The sequence below is a fragment of the Hipposideros armiger genome, unplaced genomic scaffold (assembly GCF_001890085.2).
Source record: "Hipposideros armiger isolate ML-2016 unplaced genomic scaffold, ASM189008v1 scaffold_19, whole genome shotgun sequence".
In the NCBI taxonomy this organism is placed as follows: domain Eukaryota; kingdom Metazoa; phylum Chordata; class Mammalia; order Chiroptera; family Hipposideridae; genus Hipposideros; species Hipposideros armiger.
Window position 1 is genome coordinate 7,625,839 of NW_017731369.1, and position 25,346 is coordinate 7,651,184.

General features: G+C 53.6%; 1 protein-coding gene across 2 annotated transcripts in view; it reads left to right on the forward strand.

Annotated features, from left to right (window-relative positions):
* Nucleotides 1-20,813, forward strand: part of JPH3 (junctophilin 3) — a 93,481-nt gene extending 72,668 nt beyond the window's left edge. The window contains exons 3-6 of one of the 2 annotated variants that reach the window (XR_002123073.1): nucleotides 12,571-12,695; nucleotides 15,134-16,017; nucleotides 18,917-19,135; nucleotides 19,232-20,813. Coding sequence is in view for 1 of the 2 variants with exons in the window: in XM_019635091.1 (XP_019490636.1) it covers nucleotides 12,571-12,695; nucleotides 15,134-16,017; nucleotides 18,917-18,997 (1,090 nt within the window). In the remaining variant the exon portion in view is untranslated. Of the gene's footprint in view, nucleotides 1-12,570; nucleotides 12,696-15,133; nucleotides 16,018-18,916 lie in introns of both variants that reach the window. The other variant, XM_019635091.1, reaches the window with a different exon arrangement.
* Nucleotides 20,814-25,346: the final 4,533 nt, after the last annotated feature.

Below are 25,346 nucleotides of genomic sequence, written 5' to 3' on the forward strand. Positions count from 1 at the left end.
CGTTTTCTCTCCTGTGAAATGTCGTGTGGGGATTTGATGCCCACTGGTGCTCCTGTCCTGCAGCGTCAGCGCCCCCCTCTCGGCTGCGTCCCCCTGTGCACCTCTCCTAGCGAAAAGCCTGATTGCACAGTCTGCTCATTTCCTGCCCATTTTCTCCTCCATGGCCAAGACGGTGTGTACAGAGAGAGGCAGATGTGGTAGCGGTGGGATGGGGCGGGATCCTGAATCGAGGAACCTAGCAAGCTGGTTGGCAGGGGCCATAGGGAGGCACCGGGACCACTGCTTCTATTTAATGTTGGCACATCCTTTCTTAAAACACAGAAATCTAGACTGTCCCCGACCTGCCCAATTTGCCCTAGACTGCCACCACTTCCCAGGGACCCTGGGCAAGTCTCCGTCAGACCTGGGGCGGCTGAGCATTGAGCCTGGTGGGGGTGGGGAGGGGTGGGGTCCGGAAGTGTCGGCTGTTGTTCCTGCCCAGGCTGGCTGGCTGGCTCTTAGCCTTGTCAATGGGAAGCCGAGTGGGATGTGACTTTCTGTAAAGTGAGCAGTGCGCCCTCATTTACTTACATAAAAGGCCTTATCGCATTTCCACGTATCGATCGTTTATTGAGACACATCACTCTTCGGCTGGAAGGCAGCTCCTTAGCACGTACTTAATAATGCAGACAACGGGTGAATGGCACAGCGCGCTGCTTGCAAAAGGAAGGGGTTTGCGCCAAGTGTGAAATAATGTGAAATTAGAATTCCCGCACTTGCGTCTCCCTCAATTCTGCCTCTGAGCAATCAGGTTTCCTGCAAGGAAACTAGCTGTCTCTTCTGCTCTAAAGATGTCCTATGTGGGGTGGAGGGGGCAGAAACAGGCCTGGAGCTGCCCTCCCGCAAGTAGGAGACGGCCTTGCACACCGACGGTTAGGACAGAAGAGTGTTCTGTGTCAGAGGCAGGCACTGGCCCTGCCTCCTTCTCCAGCTCCCCCAGCCAGGCAGCAGCAAGTCTGGCATCCCCCCCACAGACACACAGGGGAGAGGCGGCTTAAAGGCAGAGTCTTAGAGTAATGTAGCCACAAGCCCAGAGATGCCTGCAGCCCCCAGGAGCTGGAAGAGGCAGGAAGGACCCTCCCCAGAGCCTCTGGAGGGAGAGTGGTCCTGCCAACACCTGGAATTGGAACTTGGCAGAGGATGTGGACTCAGGCATGGATCCCACCCACAGGGCTCTAGTCCCACACTCCCTCCCCGACACCCCAATCTCGTGTGAATCTGAAAGGGCCTTACCTGGATGTATATGTTTTGTTTCCGCTGGGTGCTCTGCCAACCAGCTGTCTTGCCCCGTGGTAATAACGATGAAACCGGCTCCGCAGAAGAAATCCTAACCCATCAGCCCCAGCCAGCCGTTAGGTATCCAGATCCGAATGTAGAAGGCTCAGGGACCGTTCAACTCATAATGGAGCGTGTAGGCTGCAGCAAGCTGACACCTCTGACACCCAAAGCTGGAGACAGCTGGACCCAAGCCACTACCCCTCAGCTTAGAGACCCATGTGGCGCGTGGGGCCAAGTGGGGGAACCAAAGCAGGGAGCTTCAGGTAGCAGGAGGAAGGGAGGAGAGGAGAAGGAGTCAGAAAAGGGAAGGAAGGAGTTGAAAGGGAGCAAAAACACACTCACACGGAGACCTGTGAACACCCATGTTCACAGCAGCACCAATTCACAATCCCCAGAATGTGGGAGCAACCCAGTGTCCACCAACGGATGACTGGATGAACAACATGGGCCGCATCCACGCGGGGGAGTGACAAGGTGGGATGTTATTCAGCCCTCGAAAGCACTGACACACGCGGCAGCACCGATGAACCCCAGAAACATGACACTCAGTGAGAGAAGCCGGACACCAAAGGCTGCATGTCTGATTGTCCAAAACAGGCAAATCCTTACAGACAGGAAGCAGGCTGGTGGCTGCCAGGGTTGGGGGAGCAGGGAGGGGCGTGACTGCTAGTGGGTGGGTACAGAGTTTCCTTTAAGGGAGATGGAAATGGTTTGGAATTAGACAGTGGTGATGGTTGCGCAACTCTGTGAATGTGCTAAAAGCCCCAAATTGTAAATGGGTGAATTGTGTGTTCTGTGAGTAAATCTCAACAAAACTGTTATATATTAAAAAAAAAAAAAAAAAAAACGGAGGAAATGGCAGTTATGAGATCCAGAGGACATCTCCAGCGTGACCTGTCCGGGGTCACCTCTGGGGCATCACAGGGTTCGCCTCAAGGGCTGCTGGGAAGGAAGAGGGTATAGGCTCTGGGTGGGGAGGGGCCAGTGTTGTCTCTGTGCACAGGCTGTGGGGCTGAGTCATGCACGTGGAGCCTGGTCACTGTGCAGGAGGGGAAGAGGCTGGGGTGACCCTGGGCAGGACCCTTGGTTGTCCGGCAGACCAGGCCTCATCCGTCGTCCCTCCTTCCTCGGGACCTTATTGAGTCCCCCTCAGCACTAAGGCCTGAATCCCCACCGGCCACCTGGGACTTTGCGGGGCAGAGGGACGGCGTGAGATGTGACCTCGTAACACCTGACCTGACGTCTGTGTGGCTCCTTTCCCCCTAAATGTGCCCAAAGCACATCTTCACTTCTGAAAGATGACCATTCACGGGGCCCGAGAAACGTGTATGTCTGTCTCAGCCCTGCTTCTGGCCGCATCCCTCCTGTGACCCTCTGGGAGCTTTGCAAAACGGGCTACTGCTTTCCTGGCAGAGGGAACCTCCCCAGGTGGGCCCAGGTGTGTCTACGCCTGCATCTTCCTAGGAGCCCCAGCCCCCCCCCCTGCCTGAGGTAGTGTCCCCTGGGCTGCTGTAGCAAATGACCACAAGCTGGGGGCTTAAAACAACCGAAATTAATCCTCTCCCAGTTCTGGAGGCCAGAAGTCTGAAGTCAAGGTGTCAGCAGGGCGGTGCTCCCTCCAGACTCTAGGGGAGGATCCTTCCTGCCTCCTCCAGCTCCTGGGGGCTCCATGCCTGTTCTTTTCCTATATGTGTTGCTTGGCTATGGCTGCCTCCGTCTTCCCTGGCCGCCTCCCTGTGTGTGTCTCATGTGCCTGCCCTCTTCTCATAGAGACCACCTGTCACTGCATTTAGGGCCCGACCTCATTCAGTTTGAGCTCATCTGAACTAACTACACCTGTGCCAAGCCCATTTCTAGATAAGGCCACATTCAATTTCTGGGTGGATGTGAATTTCTGGGGAGACACTGTTCACCCCAGTACAGAGTCCTGCCCAAAGCAGATGCCTGGGGAGGATGACACCCAGAGTCACTCACCTTCCAGGTCAGTCGCTTTGTCATAGACTCCTGGCACTTTTCAGAGCTGGACAAGTACTTGGATCATCAACTAGGCCAAACCACCAATGGGATAGCCATGCCTCAGTTTCCTCATTTGTTAGAGAGGATGATACTCCCCGTGCCTGCCTGCATTAGGGTTGTCATGGATGTGAAGATAAGCACTTCAAAAGACAATGCCACTGAAAGAAAAAAGAAAAAACAATGCCAGGTATCACGTGGCAGTGTTTGGGAGACCCCTGACCCCAGGCGAGGGCGTCTGCTGGGAGGGAATGAGTTGAGGGCTGGTGAGGGGTGAGCCCCCCCCCAGGACGGTGCCCAGCACAAGCCGCCCTATGCTGCACCCCATCTTCTCTACGAGGCTTCCTTGTCTGCCCCGCCACTTGCTGTGGCTCTGGGGCCGTAGCACACACAGTAAGTGCTGAATACAGGCATGAGTGGGCAGGAAGGGGGGTCTCCTTGGAGAATCCCCAGGCTCGTGTTAGTCCCTTGGTCACCAGCATGGCTGACAGCTGGGTCCCCAGGGGCTGCGTCCTGTGGGGACCCAAGAGCATTGCAGACCTTCATTTGGAGCAGACCCACCCTTGGGGAGTGGACTCTGGTTGGGGGGAAGCTAGGAAGAGCACACATGAAGTAAATCAAGCTCTGAACTGGGGAGGAGTAGGGGGTGGCGAGGCAGGAGACCCACCAGCAGATTATATGCTCTCACTTCTCTGCAGACAAAGAGCTGGGGATCTGGGGTGGCGCTGGGAGCAGGTGTGCCCTCAGTCATCGTGTCCAGTCCAAGTGCAGTGGGGTTGGAGGGTGGGGTCATCCCCAGAAGATGGGTGGATGGATGCAGCAGAACAGCACGTGGCAGGTAGTGAGGGGAGCAGCCTGTGGTTGGAGCCCAGAATCTAGAGTCTCCCACTTGTATGCAGCAGTTTTCAGACTGACAGCCCTGGACCACCGGCAGCACCACCTGGGAGTTGGAGGAACGCGTTCCCAGGCCCCACCCCAGACCTGTTGAGTCAGACACTGGGGGGCAGCCAGGCCTTAGGAGGTCTTAGTATGCCTCACAAAGACTACTTCCAAATAAGGTCACATTCCCAGGTTCCAGAAGGACCAAGTTTGAGTGCGGGGGACATCATTCAGTACAGGGGCTAAGGGTGGACCTGGTGGGGACATGGGCAGGTCACCCCAAGCCCCGCCTGCCCCTCTGTCTCATGCATCTGTGGCCTTGACTTAGGTAGCCTCCAAAGCTGTGTACCTATCCCCTGAGCTGCCTACAAGGAGTGGCCTCCCACATTGGAGGAGCCTGGCCCCGCCTGCTGGTCAGCAGCAGCTCAGGAACCCTGGTGTGGTTTTCACAGCTGCTTCTTTGGGTCCTGAGCTGGTCATGGGAGTGCGGTGCAGGGCCTGATGAACAGGTGGGGACAGTGCGAAGAATGTGCTTGAGATGCAGCTGGCGGAGGGGACAGTGAGTGAGGAGGCCCCCTGGAGCTCAGATGCCTCTCCCACTGTCTGCAACCCAACATCCCCCCCAACTTTGCAGGTGTCAGCCAGAGGGGTCGTGCCCCCCCTTACCCCCCACCCCCGGGGCAATTACCCATCCATTACCCAGAGCTTGGCTGCTGGCCAAACCCTGAAAGCCTCATTTAACATTAACCTTCGCGATGCATTGGGAGGTTTTCTTCTCTATTAAATGTACTCGTCTTGATTTTATTTTAGGGTTGGCACAGCACATTCTTTTTATATATGTGTGAGCATATATATGTAAATACACGTATGATGTTGGTGAATTAATGTTTGTGGTGTTTTTATGAAGCGAAGCTGTGGGAACCAGTAGTGGCCCTTTCATGGGTGTTTCCCATTCGCTCACTTGTGCTGTGTGTGTGTTGGGAGGCGCTCCGAGCAGGTGAGGGCAACGTGCCCTCCTGTCCAGAAGCGCAGTGTCGGGGCACATTCACAACAGACACCCACTGAGGGTCGGTGGGCACTGTGATGACAGATGCACCGGACCTGAGAAGTGCAACAACTTGGCTACACCCCGCCACGCTGGTTTGTAGGAGGGGCAGCAGAGTCTCCAGGCTCAAGGTCAGGTGTCCATGTGGCAGCCTGAAGGTGGTGACCCATCTCTTGCCATCCAGTGGGGCCCAAGGCTGCCCCAAAGATGCCATGTGTGGTGGGTCCTCCCCGAAGCAGACCTGCCTTGCTCAGAGTAAGCCAGGCTGGTGGGGGTGTTTTTTATTTCCAAGGGTTCAGGACAAAACAGACATATGCATGGCGAAAGCGTCAGCCTCGCTCAGTCTTCCAGACACTCGCCCCCCAGAAGAGGTTGCCGTCACCAAGTCACACGTGTCCAGTGGCGACGGGAGGGCACATGTGTATTTGCATACCACTGGGATGCATGTGTGCACAAATGCTTTGAGATGCCGCCCTATTAGCCTGACTTTTGGAGGATTTAAGCTGAGCTCTGCGAGGTGGGCATTTGTATCATAAAAGTTCATGTTATTCTTCTAAATGAGGAACCATCTAACTTAGTACCTTAAAAAAAAGTCTTACTCACTTGAATGTTTCCCTGTAACTTCATCCTGTGAGCAGCCTTGTCCAATCCAGCGTGTTGTGCTTGGCCGTGGACTTGGGTGCACACTGTCACTCCAAAGACTAACCACGCCTCCTCAACAAACATCCATAGCTCCCCATTTCCCCTGCAACCAGGCAGCCACTCCCTCTGCCCTGAGCTGGCGCCCCCGCCTTTCCCCTCCTCAATCGGTCCATGTTCCTGCTGGCCCCTCTCCGTGGGGGTGAGAGGTCGGTTCCATCTCTTGGTCCAGAGCCGCCTAAGCTTCATATTCACTCACATCTGTCAAGATCGGCAACAGTAACTGTTGGGAACATGGAGACCTGCCGTTAGCGGGCAGCAGAGAATGTTGTCTCATGAACTTCTCAGGGCAGATGCCTGCCCCAAACCATCCGAGCTTGACTTCAGGAAAGAATCTCCAAACAATCCTAAAATATATATGGAATCATAAAAGATCCCAAATAGCCATGGCAATACTGAGAAAGAACAAAGCTGGAGGTATCACACTACCTGATATCAAGCCATAGTACAAGGCTATAGTAATCAAAACATCATGATGTTGGTATGAAAACAGACACATAGACCAATGGAACAGAATAGAGAGCCCACACCTATATGGTCAATTAATCTATGACAAGGAGGCAAAAATATGCAGTGGGGTAAAGACAGTCTCTTCAATGAATGGTGTTGGGAAAACTGGACAGATACATGCAAAAAATGAAACTGGACCACCTTCTTACACCACGTACAAGAATAAACTCAAAATGGATTAAAGACTTAAATGTAAGATCTGAAAGCATAAAACTCCTAGAAGAAAACATAGGGAGTAAATTCTCAGACATTACCCTTAGTAATATTTTTATTGATATACATATTGAGATATGTATCTCCTTGGGCAAGGGAAACAAAAGGAAAAATTAACAAATTAAAAAGTTTTTTCACAGCAAAGGAAACTATCAACAAAGCAAAAAGACAGCCCACTGAATGGGAGAAGATAATTGTCAATGATACATCTGATAAAGGGTTAATATCCAAAATTTATTAAAAACTCATACAACTCAACACCGAAAAACAAACATTCCAGTTAAAAAATGGGCAGAGGACCTGAATAGACATTTCTGCAAAGAGGACATACAGATGGCCAATAGACACATGAAAAGATGCTCAATGTCACTAATCATCAGAGAAATGCAAATAAAAACCACAAAGATATAACACCTCAGACCCGTCAGAATGGCTACGATCAGTAAATCAACAAACAAGTGCTGACAAGGATGTGAAGAAAAAGGAACCCTCATACACTGTTGGTGGGACTGCAAATTGGTGCAGCCACTATTTAAAATAGTATGGAGGTTCCTCAAAAAATTAAAAATAGAACTACCTTATGGCCCAGCAATTCCACTTGTAGGTATTTATCCAAAGAAATTCAAAACACTAATTCGAAAAGATATATGCATCCCTATGTTTACTGCAGTGCTGTTCACAATAGCCAAGATAAGAAACAACAGAAATGCCCATCAATAGACGATTGGATAAAGAAACTGTGGTACATTTATACAATGCAGTATTATTCTGCCATAAAAAAAGAATGAAATCTTACCATTTGCAACAACATGGGTGGACCTAGAGGGTATTATGCTAAATAAAATAAGTCAGACTGAGAAAGGCAAATACCATGTGATCTCATTCATATGTGGAATCTAAAGAACAGAATAAACATGAGCAGACTAAACAGAAATAGACTCATAGATACAGGGAACATTTTGATGGTTGCTAGAGAGGAGGGGGTTGGGGGGTGGGTGAGAAAGGTGACAGGATTAGGAAGTTCAAATTGGTAGTTACAAAATACTTACAGGGATGTAAAATACAATATAGGGAATATAATCAATAATGTTGTAAAGACTATGTAGGGTGTCAGATGGGTACTGGACTTATTGGGCTTTTCACTTCATAGATTATATAAATGCCTAACCAATTCGCTGTACACCTGAAATGAATATAAAATAATATGGAATGTAAAGTACAGCATAGGGAATATAGTCACTGGTATTGTAATAGCTATGTATGGTGTCAAATGGGTAGTAGATTTGGTGGGGTTATCATTTTGTGAGGGGTGTAAATGTCTAATCATTATATTATTCTGTACACCTGAAACTAATAAAAAAAAAACACTAAAAAAAGAATCTCCATGGGACTGTGCTGACCCCATTCCAGACCCACAATGTTGGTCTTCAGGGTCAAACGGTCTGTTTCAGTTGTTTTCACTGAGCACATTGTGTGTGTCCCCGGCAGCCTGTATTGAGGGTCTTTACAAGCCCCCAAGGAAACCTGTGAGCCGAGTGAGAGCCTGGCTGTCCCTCTCTTGAGCCACAGCTTTGGTTTCGGCTGATGTGTGCCCTGATTTGCGTCAACGCTGTTCCCTGCTCGCCTTGGCCTCCAGGGAGCTCAAGCCCTCTCGGTGGCCCGGGGCCCTCAGGCACACATGCTCTCTATGACTCTCACCCCCAGCTTTCTTCCTCTGTCCATTCCCCTCATTTCTTCATGACATGAAATTATTCCATTATTGGTTCATTTGTCTGCCTACCCTTACAAGAAGGTGACGGAGTACAAGATAAATGCTTTAATGGCAAGTGTGAGATAGACACGAATGAGCCTGGCCCTCCTGGTCCCCCATCCTCGGCCTTTCCAAACCTCCCATTTTTGAAGCATCCTCATTCACGGGGCCTCTCTCCAGGTTTGGGAGGCTCCTGCACCCTCTTGCCTGACTGCCTGGCCGCTCACTATCTCCATCACTCGGGTCACAGCCCCTAAAACATATTTATTTTCCAGCATTCTGTCATCTGGACGTGAGCACGCTGTGAGCCCGAGGGCCAAGCCCATCCCAGACTTGCTGTACAAAGGCACACAGGAGGTTCAGGGGGGGCATCACCTGCTGGGATCCCTGTCAGACACAGGGCCTTGGGGACACTCGTCTGTCAGCTGTGACACTCATTTACCAGCTGATTACCCCAGGTCCCTGGGATTAGGGGCAGCACACGCTGTGGCCCCGCCACTCGGCCAGCTAGAGGAAGGCTGTAGCATTCCACGTAGCAGCCACATGTGGTTGGACCCCATGACAATGGGAGGTGCTTTTGTCAACGCTGAATGGTCGCTCAGAACCCCCTGAGGCTGAGGGTATATGTGGGGAAAGGGAGTGACTGCTAATAGTACGGGTCTTCTTTTGGGATGACCAAAATGTTCTAGAGCGAGATAGAGGTAGGTGGTAGCTGCACAACATCGTGAATGTGCTAGATGCCACTGACCATTTTTAAAATGGTTCATGTTAAGTGAATGACATCTCAATTAAAAAAATAGGAAAAGAAAACCTTAAAAAAAAAAAAACTAGTTGGGCATGGTATGTCCAGAATAGGCAAATTTACTATTATTTATCTATTATAGACAGGGTAGCCGGGTGGTTGCCTAGGGCTGGTGGGGGAGGTGTTGGAGGAAATGAGGAGTGACTGATAAAGGGAACGGGGTTCTTCTGGGGGTGGTGAAAATATCCTAAAATTGTGATGATGGCTGCACAGCTGTGCATTCACTAAACACCACTGAATTGTACAATTTAAATGGGAGATTGTATGGTATGTGAGTTATAGCTCAATAAAAGTTATTACCCAAAACAACACAAAACACCAACCCATGGCACGGTCTGGAGAGAAGCCACGACAATTCGGCAGAGGTGAGCTCAGAGCCACTGGGGGTGAGCTGAGACGACAATGTTCATGCGTTCCTCCTCTCCATGGGCACCAGGCTCCCTGGCGAGCGGGTGTGATTGAACGATGCACTGACCCGCCTTCCTCCAGCAGGACCAGCTGTGTTCAGACCACAAGTCTTAGCTTTGGGGCATCACAGACCCTCATGGTACCTGCTGAAAGCCATGGACCCTCTGCTTGGGGTGGCGCGGGGAGAAAAGCATATACAGCATTGAGTACAATTTCAGGGGACACACACACTCCACCCAAAGGCCGCCAGTTCAGAGCCCCCCAAGGAGGTCACTCAGGGCCCGTGTGCTGCTGTCACTGCTCACCAGGTCTCAGCAAAGGACAGACAGAAGTGGCGGGGACGCCTCTGCTCTGTTTACCCTGCCATCCTGTCCTGTCTGCCTGTCACTGATGCTCCCACCCCGAGATGTGGCCTTTGACAACTGTGGCTTCACACTGGCCCTCACGAGGTCTGACTTCCACCCTTGTTTTTCATGTGATGACACTGATGGCTCTCGAGATATATGTGTGCCTCTACCAGCCTCTAACTTAGGACCAAGAATGGGAAAGTCCAGATTTTCCATAAACTCACAGCTGTGGCCTTAAGGGACAGCCAGGCTGGAACACACTGACTTCAAGAGGGAGAGCTCTCTCAGGAGCTTGTGGGGTGGGGAGGGGCAGAAAGATGCAGTAATGACTTACCAATTGATTCATCACTGGTACAAATTAAGTATTAATAATTAGTGCTTTATTCATGGCTTTGTCCCCATGATGTTCCTGCTCTTCTTCTGTTGTAATTACCATCACAGCATTCCTGAGGAATCTTCTAGAAGGCAGTGCTTCTCAGCCTATGCTCCCAAGGGACCCGGCATTGCAGCTATTTTGAGTGACAGCTATCTTTCCCCAATTTCTAGGAGAGAAAACTCTGTGCAGGGGAGAATTTTCTCAACACCACATTTTGCACAGAGGTTTTTCTTCAATCTTTGGGGCCTGCTCCCAGGCGGTACATGGGGTGGCAGGATGGAGGAGCACCTGGAGATGAGTATGAACGGGAACCCTGGAGACTGCTGAGCAGGCATCCTCAGCAGCTCGCTTCATTTCCTGGACACATGTTCATGCTATGATTTACTCTGTGTGTGAGAGAGAGATACATTTATTTTCCTCTAGTCAAGTTGTTCTTAGTGTAGCAGATTTTGAAAAAAGACGAGGAGCGACGGGTCTCCAGGTTAAACCAGTGGGCTGCGAGGACCGTGGGTGTTAGAGGGGGTGGGGAGGTCAGGCTGCTCAGAGGAGCTTTGAGGAAAGACCTCCAAGGGGCAGGCTGCCCCTTGTCTTGGGGGATCAGTCATTGTGCCTTGGTTTCCCTGGTGTTGGATACCCCTGAGGCCAGGATACCAGGCATGTGAGACAGAGTCTTGCAGCCTTGCCCTGCTGGGCACCCAGGCCAGCCTAGTTTTACAAGAGGAGGGCCTCACGTGTGCCTCAGCTGGGGAGAGGCATGGGGCAGCAAGTGGGGACGCCCACACCCCGGGGTCCTGAATCAGAGTCCTGGGACCATTGGACGACTAGGACATCTCAGGGCCGCATGAAGCTCATTTGGTGGCCCCTGCCACTGCGTCCACCCTCCTGTGGGGCATCACCAGGTCTGGGCACTTGGAGCACGGGTATAGAGTGTTTATGGACATGAGACCAAACCCATTCTGATCGTGTCCTCCATGTCCGGCCTGAGCTTGGGGACTTCAAGTGCCTCTCCCCATGCAGGGTCGGTGGTGTCATCGACTGTGTGACTGAGGGAGAAAATGAGACGAAGACGTGGACTCCCCCTGGGCCTTGTGGCTCCTACGTGGAGGCCACACCTATTTTCTGCAGTGACACCATCACCCACATTAAGATGCTGGTGGGAGTTGGCCCTCATCCCTGGTTGGAGCCTGTAGGAAACAGACTTGCTTTCTCTTAGCATCTGGAGACATTCCATGCTGACTTGGAGAAGCATCTTAAACTCTGAGTCTGTCTCTTCCACACATAGGGACATAATGATAGCAGCTTCCAGAAGGTTCCAGAGGATGGCTGAGATGATGCCCAACCTGGCCTTGTACGCGTGTGGAGGGTCTAAGCGAAAGAACCTCCTGGCGTGGGGCAGGGCAGAGCCAATCCCAGCTCCCGCCTCCCAGGAACAGCCTTCCCCAGCTCGGGGCAGAGTTCGGGGTGGCAGCGCTGTTTACCGGGAAGGGTGAGACCCAGTTCATAGCTGATGGGGCGGCCTGGGCAGAGGCTGGTAGGCACCTGGAGGTGTCTGGAGGCTCCTTGGGCAGCGACGGGTCGGCGCTACCTCCTGCGGCAGGTCTGGTTCTGATGTGGCCTCCAGCATGGCTGGCCCATGCCCTCCCTGGGTCTGGAGCCGTGCGTGGTGCTGGGGAGGTGTTTTGTTCCTTATGCCCTTGACCTTCTCCTGAAAGCTGACTGGTCCTTCCTGCTCAAGAGCCCGACCAGCCAGTCGCTCACTCCAAGGGTGCAGGGGTGCAGGGGGGTACACCTGCCCCCCAAACTGTTCACATCCGGTCAGGTCAACATTGATTAAACACCTGCTCATCCCTGGAGGCTCAGAGACAAGTCAGCCATGGGTCTTGGCCTCCGGTCTGTGGGCACGACCCAGGGAAGGAGGGACACTCCTTACCACAGGACCTGGAGCTCTGCCCAGGACAAAGGCTCCCCTTGACAGGCGGAGCTTCCGTCCTCGACCCAGACCCTGCTCCCTGTGCCTGGCGTGCACTCTGACCTGGCTGGTGCCCAGTGATGTTCGTTCGCTGAATGGAGATGAGAGATCGAAGGTCTGAGGGGCACAAACCCCAGGGCTCCTGGCATCCTGTCCTGGCCCAACCCACTGTGGGGATTGGCGGCCACACGTCCCTCTCTGCTTCCTGTGCCTTCACTGCCCTTCCTCTCTCTCCTGCCCAGGACCTCCCACTCCAGGGCCAAGGCCGAGGCAGCCCTCACCGCGGCTCAGAAGGCCCAGGAGGAAGCGCGGATTGCCAGGATCACTGCCAAAGAGTTCTCACCTTCCTTCCAGCACAGGGAAAACGGTGAGTCCGGGCGCGATGTGGGGTGGGGCAGCTGGGTATTCCCCACGGCCACATTCCAGCGGGTTCTGCCCGCAGCCATCTCGCTTCGTGTTAGCTTTCATGATAGTGGGCGTCCAAGTGTGGGTCCTTGGCACATGCCTCCCTCAGACACGTATCAGGGCACGCATGGTTTCGGCCTCTCTCCCTGCCTCCATGGCTGTGTCCCTGCGTGCATGTGTGTCCACGCTTCACTCTCATGCTTTCCATGAAGGTGGATGTCTGTGTGCTCTGCTTGTGCAAGTGGTTGTCTCTCTCTGCCCTGCCCCCAGTGTTATGCTAGAACTTTCTGTGACGATGTTACTGTTCTGAAACGGCTCTATCCAACGAGGCAGCTACGAGCCATGCGGGAACTGCAGCTAATGCAGCTGAGGACCTGTCTTTAGTTTCATTTGATCATAGCTAATCTGCATTTAAATGTAGATGATGGCCACATGTGCCTTGTGGCAGCTGTGTGTGCTGGACAGTGTGACTCTGGGACAGTGAGGGGAGGTCCCGCCGCGTCCTTTGGTGGGAACTGGGAGGAGCTAGAAGCTACTTCAGGTAGGCCAGATCTGTGACCCTCCTTCCCTCCAGGAATGGGCCTGAGGGAGGCAGGAAAGGCTAGAGGAGGAGGGTATAGATGATGAGCCTGCAGGCTGAGGTCCTTGCAGGCCAGCCCAGCCCCCCCTCTCTGCTCCCCCTCTCTGCCCCCCCATCTCCTGTCCCACTTCCCTCTGGCCTTGCTCAGAAGACACTTCTGCAGCTGGAAGCCCTGGGGAACAGGTTAGAGCGCTTCCCTCAGGGCTGTGCTCCCTACTTGGAGTGGGGCGTGGAAGCCACTCGAGGTTTCAGGATGGACTCTGCCATGGTGCAGTCTGTCCTGAGACCACACGCAGAGCTCCCCGCCTGGAGCCCTGCAGCTCCTGGCCTCACTGGTACAGGTCCTGGCCTTTGGGGCGGCCGAGGGAGGCCAGGCTGGCTTCTGGGAGGCAGGAGAACTCCAGACAGGGGACGAAGGCGTTGGAATTCTGCCACACATGCTCCATGTTCTGCTCTGCATTTTCGTAAGGATGCTTCCAGGAATGTCACGTGCTCTGGAACTAATTTTAGCAGAGAACGATCTCCCAGCTGGGGGTACTGACAATCAGGATGCTGGAGCCGAGGAGGAGGAGGACACCAGCCTCCCTCTAGGGTGTGGGGCCCACAGGCCAGCCAGGGCTGACCCCCAGGGCTGTCAGTGGACAGATGGTCTCCTCGGAAGGCCACGGAACCTCACAGGGCTGTGTCCGGGCCTGTCTGGGGCCTTAGGGTGTGAGGCACAGGAGCCTGGTCCCCAGGGAGTCTGGATCACAGCCAGGGCAGGTCAGGGGAGTGATCAGGGGGGCCCTATGATGGGACCAGGGCTCCCCACAGGGAGGGCAGTTCTCAGGGTAGGTCCTCAGAACCCCCACTGGCCTGTTTACCTGTTCTTGGGGATTTGGGGGGCTGCAGCCCAGCCTATGTCCCTGTTCCAGGGCCACAGAGGCATAGTAGTTGAATGAGACCTGGAGTCACCTGGGCCACACCCCCGTGTGACAGATGGGGTGCAAATGCAGGGGGGCTGACCACTTGCCCTGTGCTCCATGTGTCTCCCCAGCACTCAAGGGTCTCAGATTCCCTTGCCGAGGACCATGTGGGGCTTCCTCTGGGGGCCTTCGCCCTTCTGTGGAACAGCCATGATGACTGTTGATGGGTGTTTGAGCCTCGTCCTGCTCCCTGCTGTGTCTTAACCCCCGAGGCAAGAGTAGGCACCTCAGGCTACCGTGCCTGCTACCAGCAGCACGTGGACGTCTCCTCATAAACGGGGGACAAGGCCCCTGCTGGACTGAGAAATGTCTAGCCACAAACAGGGTGCCATGCCCCCCACGGCCTTCTGCTCAGAGACTACAGAATGGAAGCAGGGAGGGGAGACCCCCCCTGTTCTCTTAGGACAGGCCGGACACCCAGAAGGCCTAGGCCACCTTGAGGTGAAGGTGTCCTGGGTGGACAGGGCTGGTGACCATGATGTGTGGCCTCCCTCCTCAGGCCATGAGAACCTATAGAAGGTCACCTAGCATGAAATGCTTCCTTTCAACCTCAGAAGGGCCCTGTGGAGGGCGGGGGCCTGGGACCCCACAGAGCAGGCTGGGCCCAAGTTTTTGCATTGCTCTGAGCTCTGGGTCTGCCCTGCAGCTGGGGACCGAGGCCAGAGCTGCTGTCCTTGACAGCCTGTTGTGACCTGGTCGTCCTCAAAGCACCTGTGGGGCAGGGGGCATAGGGGTCCATGGAAGGACTCTGGGAACCACGGGGCCCCAGCCAGTCTCCTGCCATCCTCAGGTGAGACCAGGCCTTGGTGCAGAACATCTCAGTAACCCAACCTGTGTGCTCCCTGCTCAATACAGGGCTGGAGTACCAGCGGCCGAAGCACCAGGTTTCCAGCGACGACATCGAAGTGATCTCCATCGGGACGCCGCTGCAGCAGGAGAGCCCCGAGCTGTACCGCAAAGGCACCACCCCCTCGGACCTGACCCCTGACGACAGCCCCCTGCAGAGCTTCCCTGCCAGCCCCTCGGCCAGCCCGCCACCGGCCCCTGCTTCCAGGAACAAAGTCGCCCACTTCTCCCGACAGGTCTCGGTCGACGAGGAGCGAAGCGGGGACATCCAGATGCTCCTGGAAGGCCGGGGAGGGGACTACGGCCGCAACAGCTGGGGCGAGGAGAAGGCCGGGGGCTCCAGGGGCGTCCGCAGCGGCGCCCTCCGCAGCGGCCAGCCCGCGGAGGACTTCCGCACCCGGGGCTCAGGCCACAAGCAGCCCGGCAACCCCAAGCCCCGGGAGCGGCGGACGGAGTCGCCCCCCGCGTTCTCCTGGACTTCCCACCCTCGGGCCGGCAACCCCAGCTCGGGGGGTGCCAAGCTGCTGGAGCTGGATGAGGAGAAGCTGAGCAACTATGAGATGGAGATGAAGCCCCTGCTGAGGGTGGACTCCCATGTGCAGGAGCCGCACCCCCAGAAGAGACGCTACAGCAGGGGGGGCGCCTGCCGGGGCCTGGGCGAGGACCGGGGCTTCGGGGCGCAGAGACTGAGGTCCAAGTCCCAGAACAAGGAGAATGTCCGGCCAGCTGCGAGCACAGAGCCCGCGGTGCAGAGACTGGACAGCCTGCGGCTGGGCGACAGGGCCGAGCCCCGGCTGCTACGCTGGGACCTGACCTTCTCCCCGCCCCAGAGGTCCTCGCCTGTGCCACTGGAATCCGACGAGGAGAACGGGGGCGAGCTCAAGTCCAGCACGGTAAGCGGGCGCCGATGGTCCTGGGGGGAGGCGAGAGCCCAGACCCACCCACCCCGAGACCGAGTCCTCCAGCTCAGGGGGGTTGAGGGTCTTGGCTTCCAGAGGGCTGGGACCCTCCCCCACAGGAAGCCAGTGCAGGGCGGGGCTCCAACTTCCTTCAGACAGATCCTCATGAGGGTTACTCCCAGGCTGGATCCTTCTAGTGAAAGCACTGGGGTGGTTTGGAAGCTCCCCAAAAGAAACTGGGCAGCATGGGACCCCATTCTCCCGGAGCTGGAGGGCGTCTCCAGGTAAGGAACCCTCGCCATCACTGTCTTCAAGGCGTATCCCGTGAGACAGAGGCCCAGACCTAGGGAGCATGTGGGGGTGGGGGTGGGGGGGCATCAGGCTGGACCCTGGGTCAGGTTTCCTTTGTCCAGATCAGACTGTTTACTGATGGGCCAGGCACTAGGTCCCCCCATCCAGCAGAACATGTATGTCCTGCTCCCACAAGCCTGCTTTCTAATGCCTGAGTTGGACCGAGTTGTGTGTGGCGCCGTCCACAAGGCCCCCTTTCGTACCAGAGCCGTGGTTCTCCACGCGTGGGCCCGGGACGCCACATTCTCTGGGAGGTTGGAATGCAGCCTCTAGCCCACCCTAGGACTACAGGGTCAGATGCTCAGGGTGGAGCTGTGACCCAGGTTGATCAGGCCCCATGGGGGGCGCTGAAGCTGCTCATGAGTGAGGACCATATGTATCTGGTGTGTTGAGACTCGCCTAGAAGCACTACTCCCACAGTGGACGGGCTGGAAGAACAGAGGCCCCTGGGCCGGTCTGGGGCGGGGGTGGGGCTGGGGAGGGCTCTTGCACCCGGAAGGGACCTCCTGGGACCTTTCACCAGGTGGCTTCCACCTGTAAGCAGGCATGCCCTGCTCCATCAGCTGAGTGGTAGTGGGAAGGGCCAGTGGAACACACTTCAGACTCATACCACAGGGGTGACACCCCCTATGCGGTCCCACGAAGTCCCATCCTGACCAGTGGCGTCAGCCCACAGGGGCTCCTTCACCTGCTGGTGGGCGCCACATGCCGCAGTCTTGCTTGTTCAAGATGGAACACACACCGGGAGCCTTCTCACGAGCGTGCAGAGCCCGACACCTACACCTCACGTGTCCAGACTGCGTCCCTGGGACTTAGTGACTCTGCTGGGCAGGGTCGGTGTCTGCCCACCCCCAGGAGGAGTTGCGTCCCTCATCTGGGTGTTGTCTGGGCATGTCAGGGTGCAGTGCCCCTTGGAAGAGAAGCTTCCTGTTGGAAGGCAGCCTGCTGGACCCTCCAGGCCATCTCAGCCCCTTGAAACACTGTGAGCGCGTCTTTCTTGCTGGTGGGCCGGTTCCTAAAATGCTCCTGCCCTCCCCATGCCCAAATCCCCCTAAGAGCAGCCCCCTTGGGCTCCTGTTGGGACCTAAATAACAGCTGGCACTTACAGCTGCATTTTCCACATTCTGGCGGCAGAAACGTGTATGTGCACACGTAGGTAGGTGGTATATGTGCATATGTGGTGTGTACCCACCCATGCGTACACACGTATGTGCACCCACGTGCACCTGTGTGTGTGTGGTTATTTCAGGAAAGACTGAATGATGGGCAGGAGTGAGAGGTACAGGAAGTGTTCTATATTTAGCCCCCTTAACCATGTTGGCGTTTTGGGGTGCTTTAAAATGAAGCTCCGTGGGGGCTGGCCGAGTGGCGCATTGGTTAAGAGCTGGCTTGGGACGCCAGAGGGCCCCGGTTCAGATCCCACATATGAGGGCCAGTGACACTGCCCTCTACAGCTAGGATGCTGAACAACAACTCAACTTGGAACTGGGCTGCCATGAGTCGCCGGCGATGGCGTAGGCTGCAACCCCTGCTGTAGTGGGTTGCCATGGGCTACCGTGTGTAGCCAGCAGCCAGCGTGAGCGGCCAGCAGCCAGCGTGAGCGGCCGTCCAGAAGCCGGCGACTGATCTGCCTCACCCGGGAAGAGCGCAATGATGGTGCCAATTTGGGCTAGTGAAGCAACGTCCTCCATAACTAGACTGAAGAACAACAAAAAAAACAACAGCAACTTGTCTGTTCCCCTTCCCCCAATCCACCAGCACTGTTCCACTTCCCAAAAAAAAAAAAAAATCTTTAAAAAAAAAAAAAGAAGCTCCGGGGGGTACAGGTGCGAGGCTTCCAGCAGAAGCCTCAGGCACTGCCCCTCACCCTTATCTATACCCATCACTGAGAGGCTTCAAGGACAGGACGGCAGGCCCAGGGATGGACAGCCTGTGGCCTGAGTGCCCAGGCTGGCCGGGGCCTCGGCTCCAAGGGCGTTGGGTGCTTCACACCCCAGGAAAGGCGTGCAGGAAAGCCTGCTTGAGAGGGAGGCTGAGGCTGCACACGGGTGGCAGTTGGCACAGGCCTGGAGCAGCTTACGGGAAGGAGGTTTTTACCTAGGAAGGTGTGTTTAGAGGACTGTCAGAGGGTTCTCTCACTGCCAAATTTAGAGGCCACTCTGGGTGGGCTGCATCTGAAATTCAAGGACGATGTTTGAAGTCCCAGTTGTACAAAGCTGGAGGCAATAATAGTTCGGGCGTGGGGATGTCCACTTAAAGAGCGACCTGGGGCACCTGAGGGAGGGCAGGGGCCAGGCTTTGCAGAGCCACAGGGGTTCCAAGAGCAGGAACTGCAGACTTAGAATCAAGTGGGCAACCTCTTCCTGGAGTCTGACCTCTGAGGGGCTCCATGCCGAGGAACTGGATGTTTCCGACCGTCTCCTAAGTGATCCGTTGCCTTCCTACCCTAGTTTGGCTTGGCTGGGGCGAGGGGGCACGGCCAGAAAGAGGATGCCCCAGACCAGTCAGAAGCTCACCTCTTCTCTCTCTCCTTCTGTTCCAGGGCTCGGCTCCCATCCTGGTAGCCATGGTGATCTTGCTAAACATCGGAGTCGCCATTTTGTTTATTAACTTTTTCATCTGATGCGATTGTCACGTTAGCAAAAACAACAGTTGGTGTACAAAAGGGGGACGTTAAAAGCAAAACAACAAAAAGGGAAGGATCATAACTCGGACAGCCCCACAGCTACTTCCGAGTCTTTTCACAGAACAACACGATTGGGTATTACTCACAGTTTGCCTTTTTTTCTGGGTAATGTTTTTTGGATTTTAGCCAAAATTCTCTGCTTGTATAACATTATGCTGTGTGGCATGGCAGAAGGCGGCCAGCACGCCGACCCCTCCAGCTTGATGTGGAAAGAAAAGGGATCCCAGCAAATCAGCGGCAAAAAAATGAAATCACTGTCATCACACTCCTCCTGGGATACGGAAAAGGAGGCAGCCTGAGGAAGACCACCCCGCCCCCAGCCCCGCCCCCCCGAGTGTCCAGCTGTGTCCGGCCAGAGGGGAAGCAGCTGCTGTGAGGCGTGATGCGGAAGTCGGTTAACTCTGCTTTTCCTCTCTGTTCTGGAATGGTGGGTGACAAGGATGGGCTTGAGGCGTGGGGACAAGGGTGTTCCATTCTGGCTGGCAGCAGCCTAGGCCTCTTTCTATTTTAAATCTGTGCCGCATACTTAAGGAAGCAGAGCTGCCTTCTCTTCCTCACCAAACAGATCACAGCCCTGCCCTCTTCTCGGCACTGCCGCACGGCTTTCCTTGCAAGGCCGGCTCCCCACACAGTCTTAAAGCAAAGCCCTTATTTTTGCCGCTGTCCCTCCTCATTTCGCCACCCTCCTACCAGACCCCGGGGGAGCAGTGCTGCAGATGTCCAGGGGCCTGCAGAAGCCCCAGGGCTGGTGCTGGAGGGCAGGGAGCAGTGTGGGACACCCTCGGGCTCTGAGCAGGTGGCATTCCTGCACTTACTGTGCAGGAGGTGTCACCAGGCTCCTGTGTCCCTGTCAGACGTCTGCGGCAATGACGGCCCTTACATGACATCATCCTCTTTCACTGTCCCTAAGCCCACGGGTTTCACATCTTTTCCTGTGCCTGCGACTTTCCCCCTAGATATGCACATTCCTTCCAGATGCCTCATTCATTCTCCGGAACTGATCTGGTCCCAGGACAGGAGTGTGGTTGAAACCCAGTGGCTTGAAAACCCCTGAGAAATCGTTGCATATCCATCTCCCCCAAAATATACAATGTAACTTGTTTCAATCAGACAAAAACAGGTTCCTGGTGTTTCTGCCTTCTCTACCAGCGTTGCTCTGTCATCCAAACAAAAGAACAAGGTTCCAGAATGTTTGGGTGCCTCGTGGTCCTAGCTATGGAGCCAGCCCCAGCCAGCTTGGATGGATGTGTCTATGGGGGCATGGGCACGTCCATATGCAGGTCCCCCTGAGCTCACGCCTGGACGGTCCTTAAAGTGAGTTCCCACAGTCGTCCTGGGTACAGCCCGTCTATGACTCTGCCTTGCTTTGCTTATGTTTAGCTGTTTCTCTGCTACCTTTCAAGCAGATTTCTTTACTACACTGCACTGGATTGCTATATTTTTAACCAGAAATAAACTAAAGATTAGAGCATGTTCCAGTTAAATTCAGTTTTATTTTTTTCCGTTATACATTCACTCCCCGTTCCTTCTCACAGTTTGGTTTAGGTTGGGGTCTTTTTTGGGGGAGTGGGTACATGGGAGAGGGAGGGAGGATCCGTAGGAAATACATTTCTGATAATGTTGCTTTTTAAAGGGGTGTTACATCTTTTTGTACATCTTACTTTCCGTTCCTCTTTTTTAATATCGAGTGGTTGCTGCAGACCTGAAGTGAACCAAATAAAGATGCCTGCTCCTTGCAGCTCTAAGAATCATCCATGCTGGGATATGTGTTTTATAATTCTGTTTGCAACTCTTTGTAAAGATTATAGAGACTTATTTTGTACATTCCAATAACTGCATGACAAAAATGGTACCTACAAATGCAGGTTACATACATGCAATTACCATGAGGTAGTTAGATGCATAAAAACAGCACAGAAACGTGCATCATTCAACAGAAGCAGTAGTGGTTTCATGGCTAGGTGTCTCTCCATCACTCATCTAGCTGCCAATCACACACTTGTGAAAACCAAATCAACACCCAGACTTCCTGTCAGCACCTGTGGGGGGCGGAGCCATTTCCCTGCACTCCTGGTGAATTCTGAGTGGATTCCACCAAGACCAGAACATACTGGGAGACTCCAGAAACCTCATTTTTAATTGGTTTCCAAACAGTGTGATTAAAGACCAGGCTGCGTCGCAGGATCCCTGCAGACAGGCTGAATGCTCTAGCTCAGCCCAGCTTGCTTTTCCTACCTGCCCAGAGCCTCAGGTTTCCCCGACAGGTGCGCCACTCACCTCACTCCAGGGCCAGGTCGGCTGACCTGCTTTTCTCATGCGCGCTCCTGGTGGATGTGCGGGTGCTGAGCTTGACAAGGATGTGCAGGACTGTGGGGAACAATGGACGTGTGTGTGTGTGTGTGTGTGTGTGTGTGTGTGTGAGACGGCTGGTCCCCAGTGGCGCTGAGCACTGACAAGTTTTAATTAATCCCGGAGCAACCTCGTGAGAGTCATTTCTCTCCCAACACGCTCTAGATGTGAAAACCGGAGGCAGAGAAATTGAGTTACCAGAGATACTGGGCCAGAGCCATGGGGACAAGGGGGGACAGGCCACCATCCCATGCCCACCTCTGCCCACCCACCCAAGGCCGGGGACCTGCACTCACATCTTACCCTACAATCACAGGAAAAGAAAACTGCCTTCTAAGGTCACCAGGAGAAAGTCTGTGCCTGTGGTTCACTTGTTCCATTTTACCACAAATGTGAGGAGCCGTGTGCACTGGATTTATTTGTGCTTTTAAAAGTCTGCTTAGTGCCTGGATAATTTCAGGCCCAGGAAAAATTCTCTTTATCCATCCTTCTGAACTCTAAGTTTTGTAATTATTAGCACCCAGGATTCCCAAAGACAGAGCTCAGGTATGTAATACACAAGCTGAAACAGAACTGACAAGGAAGATGATGTCGATACAGAAAAAGTCAGTGCAGCCACAAAAATGCAATGGCTGTTGCCACGGTCACTGGAGGAGCGGGAGGAGAGCCATCGAAATGCAAGGACTCTGACGCACCTTCCTAAGAAGTCCACAACCACATTTAACAACTAATACACTCACTTCTTTGAAACGCCACAGACTGGGGTGTGAGCAAACATGTGGTAGGGTGACAGGCTCTTTCCCACATGCACTGAACTCAGGATGAGCACGAGGAACATCGGTTGGGGCTCACCCGTGCAAAGACTCCCCCCAGGGCACACAAATGGGGCAGCCCCGTGTCCTGGCACACACCTCACATTCCAGCCTGGTCATGAAAGTGGTCCCATTCACTTTCAAAAGAGTCCCAGTTTGGGTAGTAAGTTCTATGGCCAACTCGCTTACTAACCAAAGGGCGTTCCTGAGAGCCAGATGGAAGGGTTCAGATACCAAGCCCAAAACATTAAGGACTTTTTTTAAAGTGGATGAATATCTGGGGGAATGAACGAAAAACAAAGTATTTCTGTTTTTTTGCATTTTTTTAGTTTGGGATTTTTATTATCCCCTGAAGACATCGAAGCAACTGGAATCAGCACCAGTGTTATCCCTCTGGGCAGGGTGCTCCTTCCTGACGCAGTGCTCACTTGCACTCAGGGTGTGGGGGAGCCCTAAGAGGCCCGGTGGGTGCTCTCAGAGACGCCCAGAGCGGCCTCTTCCATGGCCAGCTGCTTACTTCATTTTCACATGTATAAGACACTCCTCAGGGCTAGGGTAGGAAGAGCAACCTCTTTTCTAGATTAAATTCAGTTTCTTTAACTCTATAGGTCTTGTCTTCCAATTTCTCTTGCCTTTGGTCTCAGAAACTTAACATAAAGGTGCCTACTAGACTTGAAGACATCTGTTTCCACAGCTGGATGGGCTGCCTGACTTCTGCAATCAAGTACAAGTACAGCTGACTGTGTCTCAGTTTCCACGATACTGAGTCAACATCATGATGGTCATTATTAATCTTGTCTAGGAAAAGGATTTGCTCTTAGTTAAGCACACAAGTAAAGTAATAGGACCAAGATTCCAGATAAGAAAGGTGTGAGGGTGAAGCTCTTGACTGTGGGTAAACTCAAGGTGCCTGGTTAGTTTTGTTCTCTCACCACGTGTCAGGCGAGACCATCAGCAAGCAAAGGCTGAAAAAAAATGATCTGTTCCAAGTGCCAAGAAGTGTCCCTAACTCAGCCTTAAAAGAAGAAAAAGTGCAGTTGCCTCTGTTCAAAAACAAAAAACGAAGCTGTATTTTTACAGTTTCCCACATGCCTGGGCAATGTGAACTACAGAATATACGGGATGTCTGAAAGCTACAGAAATGCAAGGGTCGCAGTACCTGAAACATGGAGAGGTCAGCCCTTACTAAGGAAGTCGGGGAGGAGATGCCCGGAACCTAGAGACAAGTGCAGAAGGGAGACCACAGTGCAGTGTGGTGCTCAGAACAGGTGAACACCCCTGCTATGGAAGACGGCTAAACATTTTCCAAAATGGTAGCCCACTCGTAGGAACAAGCACCGTTTTCGGAGTTTGCTCCCATGTGAAGCCCCAACATGGATGTGCCCGAGACAGAAATGTGCAAACACATCCCTAAACCTCAGAGCAGCAGGCTGCCCAACTAGGGGCAGACCAAGGTGTGGACGTGAGCTTGCCACGGGCAAGTCGGGTATAGTGGGCCCAGGTCTGGGGCTTTGGGGGACAGCGAGCAGGGCAGGGTGAGGGAAGCAGACCTCACACACCTACCTCACTTCCATCTGCCCCACCACTCCCCGCTGCATAAAACATACACACCCCACTGTGCGCCAGGGCCATGGGCACAGGCCCTACACCTCGCACGCCTTTCGTCATGTCTGTATCCACACCCTCTCCTGCTGCCCTCCCCATCATGTTTGTGACACACATGGATGCAGGTCTCCAGCTGTGCTGCCACTGCTTGGTGACGTGGTGACAGCAGCAGTCCAAATCCATGAAGGACAGGAGGCCCCAAGGAAGGGTCAATACCCGTCTTGGCTGAACCCTTGCTCCGTCCACCCTGCTGGCAGCACCCGCCTCCGTAATCCATCCACACCTGCTAGGAAGGTCAGACAGACACCAGAGCTGCTTCCTTAGAGGTGAGCGCTCCACTTACCCAAGGCGGACATGAGAAGTTCTAGTTCCGTGACATCAGAGCACCCATTCACAGGAGCACTTACACAGCCCACAGAGTTCTCTTTCTCTCTAAATGTTATCAGTTCCAATGGGCAGACACACTATGCACCCACTGACCTTCCATGAATGACGCCTACACCATAGCACATACTAGACAGGCCTATGAAAGGCAGGAAGTGAGTCAGGAGGAGGGGCCGCCCCGTGGGGGTTTCCAACCATCCCACCGGGTCAGGGAGCAGACAGTGAGAACCAGGAGTCAGCTCTGTGGGCCAGCACTGCGTACGCTCCCTCCAGGCTACTCCAGCACCCCCGGCCTGGGACCCAAGCCTGTCCCACTGGGCCTGAGTGAGCCTGCTCTTTAGCGTGCTCATGGCCACAACCACAGCAGCAAGGCCTGCACTCTCACCCCACCCTCACTCGGTGCCCCTGACAGCTGATGTGCTGGTGCCTCCCAAACACTGAGCAGAGCCTGACAACATTCTCCCGCTGGACCTGCTTATTGGCACCATCCGCCATTTCCAAAGAAACACCATCCGGTGTAGCCTGAATGACATAAAACCCACACCCTCACGTTCAGGAGAGCAGCGTGTGACACTCGTCTTCACTCTAGACATGAAACCACTAACCCTGATGTAGAGGCCTTTTTGTGAATGAACTCTAACAAATCGTTCTCAATCTGCATTTTCTTTTCTCCCTTTTGTTTCCCCTGGTGCATGTAAACTGTTTGCTAATACTGTGCAATCACTTTGTGCATTGACAAAAGGGAATGTTGACTATGTTTTCTGAATTTTCTTACTGATGAAGCAGCTAAAAACATTACCTCAGCCTTTTTCTTTTCTTTTAGCTGGAAAAATAGCTTGGTAACTTACGAAATGAAAATAAAATAATTTTCTTTAATGAATGTAACTGTTTAAATCATACCATTGCTGTATATTTCACTAAGAAGCAAGAGACACTGGCTGAAATTAAAGAAAACTTTTGCTCCTTTTAGTAACAAACATCATCATTTGAAACCTTGGCTAACTTGTATCATTTCATTATGAAGTGGGGTCTTGACTGCAAGCTCCTTCTACTGACGCCTCCAATTTCAGGGTGAATCATCGCAACTTATGGAACTGAGCTTACATTATCCAACAGTGTCCCTCTGTCATATCTGG